We start from the raw sequence: 17,355 nt of genomic DNA on the forward strand, positions 1-17,355 counted from the left end.
AAAAAGAAAGCTGCTTAAGTAAAAAATCCATCTCTTTAAAATATGCAACTCCTGTCTGGAAGAAAAATGAAGAAAAGAACAGAATGTCTGAAAAATTTAATGAAAACTTAAACAAATGCCATATAAACACACTAAAGCCTTTAAGAACAACTTGCTGAAATAATAAATATGAGTCATAAAAAGTATTCCCAAACATAACAGAAGCAAGATGTCTGCCAGAGAATATGCTGAGGGCAGAGGTTAAGAAAAGATGAAAAGATCACTCAGGGAAGAATGGGTCAGAGCGGAAATATTAAGTGATGGATTTACAAGAATGTTCATGAGGCTAATTAGAGAGGTTCCCACGCCAGTTTCTGCTTTCAGTGGGAGATGAGTTGCAGGCACCAGCTCCCATCAGTCAGTCCTGAGAGCAAACAAACCCCAGAGTCTGTTCAGCCTGGGTAGGAAGCAGAGTTTGTAAGTGCAGCCTTGCTGGTTTCCAGTCTGAGGGTTTTCAAGTGTTTTTCTCTTTCCAAGTTCACTGCTATCCTCCATTCTCTCAAAGTATTTCCCCCTCCTACTATTTCACTCTTCAATGTTTTATGCCATTTTCCATCTTTTTATCACTCATTTCAAAATACCCAGAGTCTAATAATGATTTTTAACTCTCTGCAGCATGGAGCCAGAAATACCAAGAAAATGGACTAAGTCATTTTTCTTTAAAAGTTTCAGTTAAGCATATCCTGTGAAGTCAGGCAAAATAAAAGCTGGAGCTGACTTACTGAGGCAAGAGGAGTGCCAGATCATCCTAACAAGTCACAGAGTCTCAAGGGCTGTTTTGTTACTCTTTCAACATCATGAGAACAGAGGGATTTGAGGCTCAGCTGCTCTGCACCACTGCAGCCCCAGCAGAACCAGAGGCAGCTCAGCCTCATCCCTGCAGGCATCCACACGCTTGACTCGCTGCCCACCAGCCTCCCATCCCACAGTCCCTCAGCCAGCTGGACCTGATGCTCACCTGCACATGAGAGCAGGCTCCCTGCCAGGACCTGCTTCTGGATCCCAAAAGCTTTTAGAGAAAGTGTTTCAGAGGAAAAGAGACAGGAAGAAACATAGAAGTGAGAAACAAAACATGTTATGCTGTAGTAATTGCACTGACAATGTTGGTGGGAGCAGTAAGCAAAGACCACACACCATATGTCTTCCAGGTGGGGATTTTGATGTTGCTTTTAGTAACATTTTAGTCAAGAGGAGCTGAGCTCTGATTTACTGTTTATGGTTGGAGAGATCTTTTCTAAGCCTCCTTTGCGAGGCTCTAATTTGATTTGTCTGGATTGCTAAATGGAATGATTTGCCTGATTTACTTCATCACAAGGATGCTTCCTGACACACACAAGCATGTGGTCTAATTTGAGAGCATGCAAGGCTGTAAAACAGTCCCGGCTGTGGAGTGGGATCTCACCAGAAAAGGAGTACACAGTCACTGCTTTAGGAAAAGTAAACAACTGTTATTCTGGGTTTCACTCAGTTTCCACATTGTGGACAGTACTATTAAGCTGATGCTGCTGTTAAAGACAGCTGCAAAGGCATTTCCTGCAGGCTGTTTACTAGAAATTCCATCTCCTAAGGCTTTTGACAGACATATAAAAACGATTCTGTTGACACTGCTTTTAATATTCCAGTCTTGGAAATGAGTCCCCTGGCTGTGAACAGCTGGTAACTGTGCACACATCTGCATGTGCTGCCACACCGAGCTGCCACGAGGGAGGGGGATTTCTCTGGACCAAAGAGGAGAGCAGTTCTCATCAGCCTGGCTCAGGGCTGGTGGCTGCTTCAGATGGACAAATCCTGGCGGTGCTATTCACACTGCAAGTGATGTCAGACTTATTTATATGAGCAAAACAAACAGAATCCTCTGGTAGATGGCAGAAGGATTATTTGTTTTATGACTGAGGTCGCAGATCTGCAAGCTTTTAAAGAAATTGAATGTACAGAGATGGTTTTTTTTGAGTATAAAGGGGAGAATGAGAGGGGAGAATTCTACCTGTGTGGACTAGAGGGATCCTAGCTCTACTAGGCTGACAATAAATGCTTTCTCCCTCAAAACAGCTTCACTTATTAATCATTAGCCTATTAATTGTGTTCCTCCCTTCATGGAAAACTACAAAGCACTTTAACTTTGTCCTATAATTGTTTTAATTGTACTTTTCATTTTTTAATTGATGTGTCCTTCAGTTTCCTACCCAGTTTTTCCTACACTCAGCAGAGGTCACTTGGAACCTTTCAATCCACACAGGATCCTCTCTTTCTCTGTGTTTACAAGGGTAATACAGAAGGGACCCATCCACTGGACTATGAGGCCCCCAATCTGTACTGCCTTTGATCCAGTGGATGTTGGTTTGGTTTTTTAAAATACAAAATTAAACTTAGAAAGAAAGAGAAAGTTATGAACTCGTTCCTAATTTTGATCTTTCAAGTAGGATATACAGAAATAACAATTAAGGTTATTTTTTTTCAACTTGGGCTGCCTCCACTACAGGAGAACATCATTGCATAAAGGCCTGCAAACATACACAGTGACTCTGATGTTTGCTTCTCTCTCTTCTTAAATCCATCTCATAGGGGTTTCCCACCCACCCCATTTCTACATGTGTTTTCATAGAAACAACTGGTTCCATATTTTTCATTTTACTTTGGGGAAGGGGCCTTATTTATTTCTAGACTAATGGAACTACATATTTCATAGCAATTTTTTTTTCTACAATTAATAAGAAAAAATGGTTTTTGGCAACATTTTGCAAAGCTGTTTCATCAGCTTAGCAGCATATGACTGAATCTTAGCAATGTAGGCTGATAAAAATCTATTCAGCTTCTGCCACAGTAAGAAAACTAAAGAATGGATAAATTGGCTACCACAGGTAACACAAGTCTTCTTCTTTAAAGTGGTCCATGTGGCTGTTTTGCTTCACATTTCTCTGCACAAAGAGGAAACTTGCTTAAAAAATTAATGTTCTCAAAAAAATTCCACATGCATTGGCTTCTCATTTTGATGTGCTGAAAGGTGCTATTGCATAAGAGATTTGGGGCACCAAGCAGCAGGAGAGAGGCACTGCATTTATATTTTAATTAGCTCATGCTAGCAGTTTCTTCAGAGGTTACTAAATTACTATTTGTCCACCTACATTATTAAAATTTTGTGTCTTTCCCTTCCAAGGAGTCTTTGTACCTCCTGAAAACTGCATTTCTTCAATTGCACATAATTTTAAAATAATGTTCTTAAATATTCCCGAGTGATAAGTTTATAAATCTGTTGAGTACCAATTTTAATTATAGAACTTTAGGCATCAAACATATTAAGATTCTGGGAAAATTCTATTTAAGTCACAAAGAAAGCCCTCTAAAACTTGTCTAATTTCATAAATTTTCTTCATTTGTGGGCTTCTTAAATATGTTTTGAGCAATTATGTTCTTTCCTCAAAATAAATTCTTAAGTTGTCATGTTCTGTGAAAAACCCCCCACTGTTTTATTAATACCTTATTTCACATCACACTGATTATGTTAATAAGAATAAATATTTTTACATAAATACATACCTCTAGGGGTATTATTTTTTTGCTACAGTGAGAATATATTAGAATCTTGAGAAATTTCTTATTTCTGGAAGAATTAATATACCAAAGGAATGTGAAATCTTTGAAGCAAACTAATGGTATGGGTAGGTACTTCACTAGCATTTATGGATATGTGCTGCACAGACCCTCCCAATAAGACAATGGACTTGGAAAACCTGGAAATGCAGTTCTTTGGCAAATGGTTTCTAATGTTTTGGAGTTTTTCCTGGTATTGATTTATTCCCATCCATTTGCCAGCACAGAGACGTAACCACCATGGAGCTCTTCAATATTGGATGTTGGTTTGCTCCTGGAGGATTTGTGCAAGAGAAGATTCTGGTAGAAATATATTTACTCTTCTGCAGCCAGACACTTATCAGGACTGACAGGCACGCAATGCTTGAGGCTGCTCATGCTTCTCTCAACACACAGCTGTCTGTGAAAAGAAGCTGGAGCATTAATGAGATATTATTGTTGTTAAGTGTGGGCATCAGCCTCCAGTACGTTCACACTGGAGCAGCCCTTGCTCAAGCACTGGGATTCACTGAGCCCGAGTAGGCTGCTTCAGTCAGACTGAATCCAAATAAAACTTCCCCTTCAAATTATTGTGTCCTTGCATTCTGATGCACATGGGGGAAAAGTGTTTGCAAAATTTTTATTGCCCAAAAGTGGTTTGGGAATTTTTTCCTGTTGGTTACTAAAGGGTTGCAAAGCCCGAGAATGTTTTCTTCTTACTTTTAAATTGGAGAGCGCAGATTCATTGAACCATTTAGGTCAGAAAAGCCCTCTAAGATCCAGGTTTAAACTGAAGACTGCCAAGGCCGCCACTAAACCATGTCCCTGCGTGACACATCTACACATCTCAAATCCTTCCAGGGATGGTGACACAGCCACTTCTCTGGGAAACCTCTTCCAGGCCTTGACCCCCTTCTCTGTGAAGAGATCTTTCCCGATATCCAGCCCTAACCTCCCCTGGCACAACTTGAGGCTGTTTCTCCTGTTGCTGGTTATCTGGGAGGAAAGACCAACCCCTACCTTGCTACAACCCCCTCAGGGAGCTGTAGAGACTGAGAAGGTGCCTCCTGAGCCCCCTTTTCTCCAGGCTCAGCTCCCCATCTCCCTCAGCTGCTCCTCATCAGACTTCCAGACCCTTCCCCAGCTCTGTTGCCCTTTTCTGGACCTGCTCTAGAACCCCAAACTCTTTCTTGGAGTGAGGGGCTCAAAACTGAACGTGGGATTGAAGGTGGCCCCACCAGAGCCTGGTGCAGGGGGGTGATCTCCCCAGCCCTTTGTAGTATAGAGCTACAAATCCTGAAACAGATGCTTTACACATGAATAGTTTTCTTAATTAGAAATAATGGATTCCTGGTGAGCATCCTGCCCCATCCCAACGTGGACTTCATTACCCCAGAGTCACTGATCCTGGTTGTAGCTGCACAATAGCCATAAATCAGAAAAAAGTCTAATGCTGATGGCTGAGCCACTGAAAATGAGGGGTTTAATGACTAATTTATATTAGAAAGGGAGACAATGCTTTTTACATCATGTAAATGACATACAGAAATACTGCAAAGGGCATTGGACATTTACAAACTCATTATGATAATGGAAATCTCAAGTAACTTGTAAGAGAGTTCCACAAGCTCTACTCATGTTTGGCATGATGATAAATTTCATAGCTATTTATTGATTGTTACTCTTTTCCTTTTTCATGCAATTCATCCTGTATAGATGCAGCACCAAACCATTAAGATGCAATGCAGTTTAAATTATTTCACAGAGAACTAAAATTTCTTGATTTATACCTTTTATCATTGTAGCAGAACTAGATGTACTGGATTCTTAAAACAGTCTCCAGAACTCTGCCTCTAAAATAGATTGCTCAATTAAAAGACTTACCTTTCTTACAAAAAACGAGTCTCCATTTTTTGAACAATCTAATTTTTATTCCTGCTGCAAACTAGAGATTCTAAGCAATCACAGTGTGCAACACAGAAACTTAAGCTTCTGCTGTAATATGCAATGTTCAGTTCCAAGCATTTATTAACTGGAGAATGACAGTGATCTGAATCTATGCATAGCTAACACATCTGGCAGTCTCTGCCAGTCTTACTCCCCCACCTCTCAAACAGCAGCCCAAAATTTGATCAAACACGTAAACTACTCAATAGCCTGAACACTCTCAGCCCAAGGAAAAAGGCACAGTGGTGAGTTACCTTAAATTCAGTTTCAATGTTGGCTAGCCTGGCCAGTTCATTGCTAAGCTCTAGAGCAGTAAGGACAGGGTCTTCACTGGACAGAGACAAATAAGCAGCACTGGCTAATCCCTTGTAGGCATTCATTCTTGAGCGAGAGTGACTAAAGGAGTCTTTCCTCTGCTTTTCCATACATTCATTGCACTTGCAAAAATAGTCATGCGGCCTTTCAATCCGTGCACCTTTTAGAAGCAAGATGTGAACAATTTCATACTCCTGGCAGTGGGCAGCAAGTATGATGGGGGTGATGTCGTGGGAGAAGCGAGTTCCGTCTTCGTCGTAGGCGTAGAAGTCGTCGTCCCTCAGCTCCTGCTCGAGGGGGCTGAGCGTGAGGCGCTGGCCCTGCGCGAAGGCCGGGTGGTTCAGGATCGCTTCCACGATGCGCACGTACCCTTTGCTGATGGCCAGCAGCAGGGCATCCCCCACTCGGGCCAGGTTCTCCTTCTTGAGGAGCAGCTCTGTCACTTCCAGGTGCTCGTTCCCCACGGCCAGCTGGAGGGCGTTCTGCCCCATGTAATCGACGCAATTGAAGTTCAAGGTTTTGGATTCCTCCAGCATTTTCCGCACGACGGGAATGTTGCCATACTCGGCGGAGTCGAGGAAGTGCTCCTCCTCCGCAGTGAGGCTGGTGCCTTTCTCGTTGAACATGTAGGCAGGGCCCCGGATGGCCTGGCGCCGGCCCTTCTCCCGAAGGGTGGCGTGCCTCCGATGCATGTCTTTAGAATTGCTGTGTCTCAACCTGCAGAAACCAGAGAGGAACACTGGTTATATCCCAGCAGAGTCATCACTTCACAGAACCTGAAATAAGGTTGGAAATGTGTCATTATGACCACATCTGGCTAGCTTTTTATGGCCTGAGCCAGTTACTTTAAATCATTTAGGACACACGTGGAATAAAGATTAGCTTCTGAACAAAAGACAAGTGATTTGCTCACCCTTCCTGATTGCACCAAGGGTGCTCAGCACATCCTTGACTTGATAAATAGGAAAAGAAATGCATAATTCTATAATATAAATAATTTTATACATTATTATATTATATTATATTATATTATATTATATTATATTATATTATATTATATTATATTATATTATATTATATTATATTATATTATATTATATTATATTATATTATATTATATGGTATCGTATCGTATCGTATCGTATCACGCCATATCATATCATATGATACCATATCATATCATATCATATCATATCATACCATATCATATCATATCATTACAGTATAGTATATTATAGCGTATTAATAATATATATCATTTTCTATATTTAATTTTATTTTTTATATTTTTAATAGATATAATTTTCCATTTGTATTGCTTAGAACTTCATTACATCGCATTTAGGGTTAATATACACAAGACAATATTTCTCTGCACTACTCTTCTTGAATTTTGTCCTTGAGGGCACAAGCCCTAAAGAAAGTTAGCAGGACTCTCCCTTGTCAATAGCCCTCGGATCAGGCCAATAAACCATGTTCCATGAAGTTTATATGTTTCTAATTTTTAACACATGGTAACAAGGATAATTATATTGCATATTCTGATAAGATTCAGCTGGTACAAGCAAACCACCTATTCATTCCCTTCTTTTTTTCAAGGTACATAGTACCATTTTTCTGTTTCCTGATCTAGAGTTTAATAATGAATTGTCTAATTTCTTCCTGAAATACAGTTGGCCACTACTTCAAATACAAGTACCCAGATCCAGGGGAGAGTCTAGAAAAACACAGGAATAACTCCTCATATAGTGTCCCAGCAGTCTCCAGGAAGCATGTTTTAGAGAGCTAGTGCAGAAATATAAGACACAGCTCTATCATCACAAACAGGGGGCAGGAGAAAAAGGGTCATAAATTTCCTCACTGATTACATGGCTGAAATGCCTTTCACTTGAAGCTGGTGAGATGAAGACAAACTATTCTTATTCCACCTTCTCTGGAAGTCCCAAAGAAAGCAATGCTATGTGCAGTTGGTCTCATGGGTGAGAAAACACACTGTTGTATGAAATAAATGGGAATCCTAAATGTATCTGGGCCTTTAAAACATTCACATTTTGCATTCAGAGCTGTCTCAATGTTGGTCTTTTAAAAAATTTTATTGCAACAGCCTTTAAACACACTCACAGTGCTTTTTAGAGTCTAAGCATATGGAGTTAATTGCCATCCAAAGCCCACAGAATGCAGCCTGGGTAAAAAGGTAAAAACAACACCTCTTTCACAGACAGCATTTGCACTCAGCCCCATAGCAAATCCTAAATCACTCGGGTAAAATCTTCAGGGGCCTCTGAGCTGCAGTGGACAGATGTAACAAATAAGCAGGTGTTAATGCTCAGTGGGTGGCCAAGGCTCATCCTTCCACTCTCCATCTGTTCTCCAAGTCAGTTCTGACCTTCAGTCAATGAAAAGTTCATGTGCTGCTCTGAAAATACACTACAGGAGTTGGAAAGTTCTGCAGTGAACTATGCCAGGAGACAAAGTGGAGAAGGTCCATTGCCTTCAAGAATAGGTAACAAAGGAGTAAAGGAACCAGTTAGAACCTGGTAAAACACAGAGAATCAGAAACCCAAAACACCTAAAGATCCAGGACACAGAAATTCTCAAGGTAGCTGTTGTAGCTGTTCTTATGGAACTAACACATACGTATAATTTTAATTCATCACTTTTGTGCTGATATGGACTGAAGACTTTCAAACAAATTTTACTGCATTTTTTCAAGAGTTACATTAAAATTTAAACAAATCCTAGGAAATCAATTTTTTGACCACACCAGGTTGAAACAGAGATTCATAATTGAGAGCTCTCCCCCTAAGCTTTGATGCAAAATTGTAATGTCTTAATAAAAGCTAATAGGAACTGAACATATCATCCCAGGCTCCACTGACAGATAAAGTGCTGTATGAATCTTAAAACTATTTCCTTCCAGCATGGTTGAAGTTGAAGAAGCACACAGAGATGAGGGATACAAGAATAATGAAGGCATTATGGTTAAGTGAATGAATTCCCTAGACTGCATGAAATTTACTATAAGAGAAAAGAATAACAGCTAAATAAATAAAGCATGCAATTAACATATTTAACAGGGATATAGAGTTCTCTAAACCCAAAAAATGCCTGGGGTAAAATTTGGGACCCTTTGAAGTCAACATTTTAAATTTCATTGATCAGTGGAGTCCAAATTTTGGAAACATATATGCATACACACACATATTTTTCTCAACAATTAGCTTTCATCTCAGAAGCAGTTCCAGCAAGGCCAGGACGAGTAACATGTGGTTAAAAAGAAGAGTTTAACCATATGCACAAATGCTTTTCTAAACTGGAGCTCCTGTCCTTAGCCATTCAGAACAGCATTTACATTTTAAACATGTAGTGGAACCTTGCTGAGTTCAAGCAAGGACTGCACGTGCAGGGAAACACTTCTGAGCTTGACTTTGTTAAGTGGGGAGTTATAGCACCAGAAAGCACTTTAAAAATTTACAGCCTTGGGAGTTCCTGAGTGTTGAATTAAATCTCTTAAAATGTTAAGCAACTTGAAAGGATGAGCTAGTGATGATTTAAGCCATCATTGCTGGGATCAAGGAGAAAGCAGTCCAGCCCAGGCAGGTGCTCGGTGATCACCCACGAGTGCAGCAGGATTGCACATGCCTGAATATTTTAGGACAGTTAATTTTATTAGCTGCTTCAAGCTGGAGGAATTCCACTGGGCTTTTTTGATATTCAAAAGCCATGTATGGTAAGACATTTGGCAACCTTATATTTGGTGTTATATTCAACTATCAGTACTGGAAGCAACTCTATCTAGCAACTCTAGAAATATCTATAATTTCCTACAGTGAGAAATCTATTGGATATTTTTCCTGATGTAGAAGTACAGTTCTTGATACTTTAATTTTTTTTGTTAGAAAAGCTTTTATCTTCAGGTATATTTTTACCTCTAAAGGACAACCCAGATAGATGGGACAGATAGCCTTATAATCACACCCAAAGTAAACATAAACCCATAAAATATTACTGTTGGCCTAGTTAAGATTTTTGCCTGAAAAAGAGGTTAGAGTTTGGCCTAGAGCTAATTCACACCTGTTTTTTGTATATGTTAAAAACATGCCAGAAAAAAAGGACCTTCATTTCACTTTCTTCAATTCAGAGAGAATTGGTTTCGTACACAGTTTCTAACAACAGAAATTGCATCAGAAAAAGAGGAAACAGGAAAGAGCACCTGCTCTTCACAGAGATAACACCTATCCAGTATTTATCTTGCCATAAATGCTCTGCAGGGTTGTCCCTACAGCACAGAGCTGATCTCCACTCCCTGCAGCTAAGGGCGAGAGCACCATCAGCCAGCGGGCTTCACCTCAGATGAATTATGACCCCCCCACCCTCTTGCTCATCAGCAGAGAAGATCAATATCTCAGCTATCACACTTTATCATCTTTATAGAGAAGTAGAGATGAATAAAAAATTACACTTTGAATAATTTCATTAGACATGCTTAGCTGTCAAACCTCCCTTCTGAAAAAAAGTTGTAATTATGCTTGACCTGAGCACTGAATCATGACAAGAGAAGCAGTAGTGCAAAGAGCAAAGTATGCACTAGCTGAGCTCTTGGAAACTGAACCCTACTGCAATGTCACGACTGTACTCAACACCTTGTTCTATTCTGCTTTTCAGCTCTTTGCAGGCAGATTTAGAACTAATCATATTTACTGAGCCTGTGTAATGCACTCACTTAATAAAAGTAATTGTGACTTGATTGCATTTATCTTATCATTTTTCTTCAAAGGTGCCTTGGATTGAAATGACTCTATATTTGCATATTTTATTGAGACAGCTAGTGATCAAACTCATCAGGCACTGCAGTTAAATACTGTGTTTTTCTAGGAAAAGATGCCAAATGCATGCAGTGCTCTTGGAGACAAAATGGTCCAGGAAAAGAAAATTAAAAATTTCAGAGCCTGAGTACTGCTTGCAGCAAAGCACATCCAGCTTTCCATGGCTGAGGGAGCCACAAGATGTCTGGACTCCTGTGGGGAGTGGAGAAGAATAGCTCTTTCTGAAAGGTGATTTAGCTCATAACAAATCTTCCTCTGGGAGCATTTCAGTTTCTAATTAAAGTGACTGAGAGCAGGTCCTTGCAATTGGCTCTGACGGTGCTGAGACGCTCAGTGTCTGAGAGGGGAACATGGCATAACATGAGATTTGTTCTTAATGTGGAGGCATTAGAAACACACTGAAGCTGAACTTTCCTTTTTTTTTTTGCAGCCACACTCTCTTTACTGATCTGAGCCCTGACATGTAGGACAGGGTGGACATAACAAAGAAGTTGAGCTGCTTCACATGAGCTCATTCCAGCAAATGGCCTCTCCTTGACCTTCCTTTCCATAGTGCTCCAGACTCTGCCATTCACCACCTTCTGCTGCCTCTCTAGTCTCACAAAAACCTGTGGAAGGGCAGGGCTACCACCTGCAGCTGGGGCTTGGAGAAAATGTTCAAAGACCTAAGTGCCTTAAAAGGCTGAATTGGAGTTTTTACACATGGCTTTGAACCAGAGCTTTAAAAGTGTGTAGGAGAGGCTGAATAGTACCTGCTTGAGATTTCAAAACATCCAAAGTCTGTGAAAGGTATTGAAATCAATAGGTATTAGGAATTGCAACAATTCTGGAATTCTCAGGTGATGTCAACCTTTACTTCTCTTTAAGCCTAGAAATTGAGCAGGACATTTACAAAGGCAGCTTGAGGGACTCTTGGTCTCTGAGTGCACTTTGGGTTTGCCTTCACTAAGTGGGGAGAGGCTGGCAGGAGTCTCCCTGTGCCCTTTCAATGGCCCCCTTTGTCCAGAAGCTACAGAAGAGACTTTGGGTATGGAACCATTACTGTGCTCTATAAGCTCTGCAAGCACCCATCAGAGCAGGCTTTGATGAGACGTTAACTCTGCCTTGTTGAAAAGAAAATTTCAGTTTTTGAAAGCCATTTTGAAAGTACTGCCCTCAGTTCCTACAGAGCCTCAGAAACTGTCAAATTGACACTTTACTTATTATTTTTCTTTCTACTTACATCAATACTTCTGAAAAGAATCAGGGCACATAAAGGCTGCAGACTCCCTGAGGCCTCCTTGGAATTGACACAGCTCTTATATATCAAAGGACCATTTTTCTCTGTTAACCCTTGGTTCCACACAGAAAACCTGGCCAGCCAAGACACGCTATAAATATGAGCAAAATAGAAGGAAATTTGGTTCTAAAAGCAAACAAAAAAAAAAAATTAAAAGAATAATTCATTTTTTTTTAGAGTAAATATAGTAGAATGTTTAATCTTTTAATTAAAAATTGCAACTTATTTTGAAGTATACTCCAGACTTCAGGCAAGGAACACAGACTGAACACAACTGCATACATTTATTATCCTATATACAACAGGCTACTCTGGCATTCCAAATGCTGCACAGGTTTGCATTGCCAGAGTCTTCTGATACCCCCTTTTTCTTCAAAATCTTAATCAGCCTTCTAAATCTTACCTTTAGTCAAGCTTTTTCTCCTGCAAGACAAGAATTTTAAGTATCCTTTTTCACGTATTGCTGATTGACTATGTAAACAGACTCTAAAATCTGGGCTGGCAGCCTTGATTGACAGCAGCTTATTCTGAAGTTTTCTATGCTTTGAAAAAAGTACCACTTTATTTATTCTTGGATTGTGACCAACATTGAAAACCCCAATTCATACTGTCAGCAATGTGGTCATTCTCCTACATGTAAAGTTGAGTGCAAGTCTAGGATGTATTATTAGATTTTGCATTAATAGAGTTTCAGATGTAATTAATAGAAATTATTAGCCCATGCAGGCAGATATTAATTCATTTGCAGAGTAGCCCTACAAACCAGATGCAGGAAGTAATATCCTCTCCCCATCATTCCCACTGCTCATACAGATAAAAGAAAAATTTGGAAAGAGGTCTCTCTCCTCATGGAATTACAGGAGCAGTCAGCAAAACCACATCTTCCCAAATCTTTTTAGGGAATGGCAGCATGAGAATGTTCAGGAATACAAACCAGGCCTCTGGTGCCATTAAAAAATGCTGATCAATGACACTCATGAACAGTTTTAACATCTTTGTGATATGAAGCAAAAGGTCTGAGGACAATAGCCTAGAAACATTTAGGATGGACCACCAAATCTTTAACAGCATCTCCATTTTCAAATCCTCTCTGGTCTCTGTTAGAAAGGAGGCAGCTCTGTCTTGTGGTTTGGAAAAAGAAAGGAAATAGAATTTGGTTTTCTATCAGCTATCTTGCAGAAAAAAAAAAAAATCCATTGATTTTCAGCTGTCTCACCCTCCTCTTTCTTATAAACTAATCATCAGCATTTTCTTCCCCATTCCCATAGAAATGTCATGCACCAATACAAGACTTTTACAGCAGGAGAGACTGACAAATAACCACCTTACTCTTTTATTCAAATTCTTCTTGTGTTATAAAATAAGTACTAGGTCACTTTTCCCCCCCCTTCCTTCCTTGTTTCCCCTTAATCTCTGGTTGTGAAGTTGGCTAATTATTACACATTTATCTCAGAACATTTGAGATAGATGTACCAAAATTAAGGCTATTTTTACATTCTCTCCCATTGTTCATTCATTAACATGTTTGACCACCAAATGAACTCTCACAAGAAAAATGAGTGTTACTTTTTTTTTTTTTCCTAAACTGCCTTTAGGAACTAGGAATAATTCACCCTCACTGTTGAAGCACTTCAAAACTCAGGCTTGGATCATACTAGAGAACACAACAGAGAAATACCTGTTCATTCATAAATTTTTACTAGTGATGGGAGAAACGAAAAATCTCTAATTGTTCAAGCAGGGGGCAGTGTAACGCTGATTTTCAACAAGCAGTTCCATTAAAAAGAGCAAGAAAAGCTTTGAAAAGAACTAGTAATCTCTGCTCTGGCTGTATGTCATTTTCCCCTAACGATGCACCCTTCAATGCTCACTTCATAGTTATCTCAAGACAGGAAACAACGTGCAGAGAAGGACCCCTGACAACCATTAGACCTTGCAAGCTGCAACAGGCATGAAACAAGCAGGATACAGTGTCCCCTTCCACTTTTTCTTTTTTTAATTTCACCTTGCCCAAACTGCTTTAACAAAAAACAAACCCTTAAACATTTCACCCGGCTACCAAAGAAGACAGCGGCGTGCCTCCAAGCCATGTGGCTGCTAGCAAACAACAAGACCTTTGCATTACACTGAAAGCAAGCACAAATTCCAAGGGGGCAAAGCCAAGCCACTCGTGAAAAGCCAAACCACTCGTGAAAAGCCAAACCACTCTCACACGCAGCCAACCCACCCCGCTCCCACCAGCCCATCCTCGGACTCGCAGGAGACCGAGTCATCCCGACACATCTCCAACCCCCACAAAACTTTCCAATGTGAGTAAGGAGCGGCATTGGAGCCAGGAGCCGAGAGAAGAGGAGCTGGGGCAGGGGCACCATCCACCCACCCATCCGTGCGCCCATCCGTCCCCGGTCAGCATCTTACATGTGCGCGTCGGGCGGGCTCCGCTTCAGCGGCGGGCCGGGGCCGCGGGGCGCTGTCCGCGGTGCTGCAGCCGCCGCCCAAGCCGCTCATCCTTATCCCCTCGGCGCGGCCGGGGCACGGCTCCCCGGGAGCGCCCGGGATTCGCCTCCCGGAGGAAGAGCCGGCTGCGAGGTTGGCATGAGAGTCGCGTTGTCCTCGCCGTCTTCCCTCCCCCTGTTGGCACGCCGCTGTCCTCCCGGAGGTGTGGATTCGATGCTGGCTTGGGCGCGCCCCCTTCTCGGCGGAGGTGGGCGAGCAGCCCGGAGCCCTGCCGGGGGCTGCCCCGGCGCAGGCGGGGCGAGAGAACCTTCCCGGGGAGGGCAGGGCTGCCTGGGGCTGCCCAGCGGGTGGGGGGCTCCGCGGGGGCTTTCCCCTCGCATGCCAGCTCCTGCCTCACCCCGGGAGCGGCTGGAGCCGCTTCTCCCCGTCTGCCATGCCCGGCCTGGGGTTGTCTGATCCCTTACCTAGGGGACCTTGTCTTTTAGGAAGTGGCGGAGCAGGGCTGTGTGTGTGTGTGCTAGGAGAGGAGGGAAAGGGAGAGTGAAACCAACATGCAAAATAATCAGTCAGTTCAATCACTCCCCTTGCTTGCGTGGCAGAGGAGAGCTGCCAGAACAACTTCAAGCTGCATCCAGGAGCACTGGGGCATCGTTCTGCCCCCCATTCCGAGTGGTAACAGCAGGTGTTCTTCCCCCAGTCACCCCCCTGGGTGCTCCCAGTGCCTCCCACACAACTCCAGTCACACAGGGCTCTCCAAATCCATGACCTTCCATGTCCTTCCCACTGGTGCAATTCCCCTTGCCCACCTGCTCTGCCATACCTGGATGCAGGGATCCCCACCTAATCATGCAATTACCAAATAATGCTGCCCTGCCTCCCCTGCCGTGTCTCTGGGAGTTCAAGCCTGGAGGAACCCCTCTGCTTGGAGAGGTGATGCTGGGAGGCAGGCCAGCGCTCTCCAACAGCACACATGGGAGGATGGCACAGGGATGTTTTGCCCCAAGTTCTCCTTCTGCCACCCCCTCACAGCACTGCAAGAAGTGAGAGCACTGATTAGGAGGTGATTTTTCACCATCTTTCAGTCTCAAATCTGTGCAATCAGCTGAGGATGGTATCTGATTGAAACACCTGAGGGCACTGACCGTTTTGGCAAGGACCACAGAGAGCTTGGGGTGCCTTCTGCAGTGGCACTAAAAAAGCATCCCAGATGATGCCTTTTAGAAACATTTAAGGGTGGCTGATGCAGGATTTTCATCCCACATCTTTGGGCAATGAAGTTAGTTTCACCAACCTGAGCTGTACTTACAGCTGTGGGAAGGGGAAGTCTTTTCCAACTGAGAGGCTTTGTCTTGTATAAGGGGGGCAGATTATTGACCTTTAAGGATGAAGGGCAGCAGCCAGACCTTCAGGATTCACTGCACTCTGTTTTGATACTGTCAGCACCTCCTTCTCTGTAAAATGCACCCATAGCTCTGGTCTTGCCCCATTCAGGGCTTCTTGAAGTTCACTTTGAAATTAATGAAGGCTCATATTGGCGAATATGAGAAGGATGTGGATGTTACCAGGCTCATGGAAGAACAGCATTGTGTGGGAAGAGATAACCTGTGCAGATTGGAAAATAAAATGAAAGAAAACAAAAGAAAGACTCCACAGCTACAAGCCTGGAAAAAATTCACCATTTCTATTTCTGTGCTCTTATCTTTTTCCCACCTTTATTTAAAAAAACCCAAAACCCAGCCATAAACCCCTAAAGTCCCAGCAATGTCTAGCACTCAGTTATCAGGAGGACCTTCTTAATAATCTTAATAATCAACATCTTATCCACTCCATAAATCTGCAGCTGATAAAATACTGACAGCACTCCCAATTGCAATTAATTATGCCAGATTAGCATGCAAAGCAAAAAAAAAAAAAAAAAAGAAGAGAGGGAAAAAGGGGAAGTCTGTAGTCTGTTATTATCCATGCACATTAAACGTGTACAAAGTATTTTTGCAGGTTTCTGGTTAAGCTCAGAACCCACAGCTTCAGAACCAAGAAATCTTACACTTGGTTCTTTTAAAAGGCATTTAACAGAAGGTTCTGAACTTCTGCAAGTTGCCTTTCATCATGATTAACTTTGCATTTTGCTATTGCAACAGTTTCACATGAAAAGAGTGTGCTGAGAAATCTATTTCTAATATTATACAAAACTCTTCTGACTGAAGTTGTATTGACTAAAAAATCATAGAAAACTTGTGGGTTTTTTTCTAAAAATCATCAAATATTTGCACTCTTGTAGAGTGTACCAAAAATGTTCTTGCCTCACTGGCACGATTCTTTTATTAAAGGATTAAGTTTTTCCTTTTTTCATCTCACCTGTGCCTTTAACTAGAGAAAACACACAGTAATTGTTGCATCCTACAAAACCCAAGCAAGTGCACATTTCTCTGCAGAATCAAAAGATGGAAACAATTAAGCAATTTTAGAACTCATGGCATAGTATGGTTATGTCATGATATTGAATGAATATTGAGACTTCAAATTTTCTCTCAAGGTTTGTAGTTTTGAAAGTTTTTCAGTTCTTATTGGGTTCGTTATTCCTTATCCTCAAATATTATTGTATTCCCAGACCTACTGAAGGAAGAGAATTGTAACCTCTTAACATATTCATGTTAAAAAAAAAAGTCTATTTTTGTTTGCTTATGTCTGGAGTTTCAAGCAGTTATATGTGCACCACCACAAAAGGACTAAAAGACTAAAGAAAGATTTTTGGGGAGAAAACTTAAATCAAATGGGAAAAAAAAGTTTAGAAATTGTGATATTAAACTTTTTATTGATTTAGGAGTAGTTAATTGCCCAGTTACTCATCAGAGTAATTTCTCTTGTCTCTTAATGATTTCTACCACTTAATTGCTGTCACAACCAGACGAAACAAGAGGACAAATG

The 17,355-nt window shown here is 41.5% G+C and overlaps 1 protein-coding gene across 2 annotated transcripts in view; it reads right to left on the reverse strand.

The window, feature by feature from the left end:
- Window positions 1–6,560, reverse strand: part of TRPC7 (transient receptor potential cation channel subfamily C member 7) — a gene marked incomplete at both ends in the record, with an annotated part of 232,195 nt that extends 225,635 nt beyond the window's left edge. For both annotated transcript variants that reach the window (XM_084215539.1, XM_084215538.1), the window contains one exon: window positions 5,808–6,560. In XM_084215539.1, the coding sequence (XP_084071665.1) occupies window positions 5,808–6,560 (753 nt within the window). The remainder of the gene's footprint in view (window positions 1–5,807) is intronic.
- Between the last annotated feature and the right edge of the window lie 10,795 nt (window positions 6,561–17,355).

This window comes from Fringilla coelebs (assembly GCF_963513975.1).
Source record: "Fringilla coelebs genome assembly, chromosome: 15".
Classification (NCBI taxonomy): Eukaryota; Metazoa; Chordata; class Aves; order Passeriformes; family Fringillidae; genus Fringilla; species Fringilla coelebs.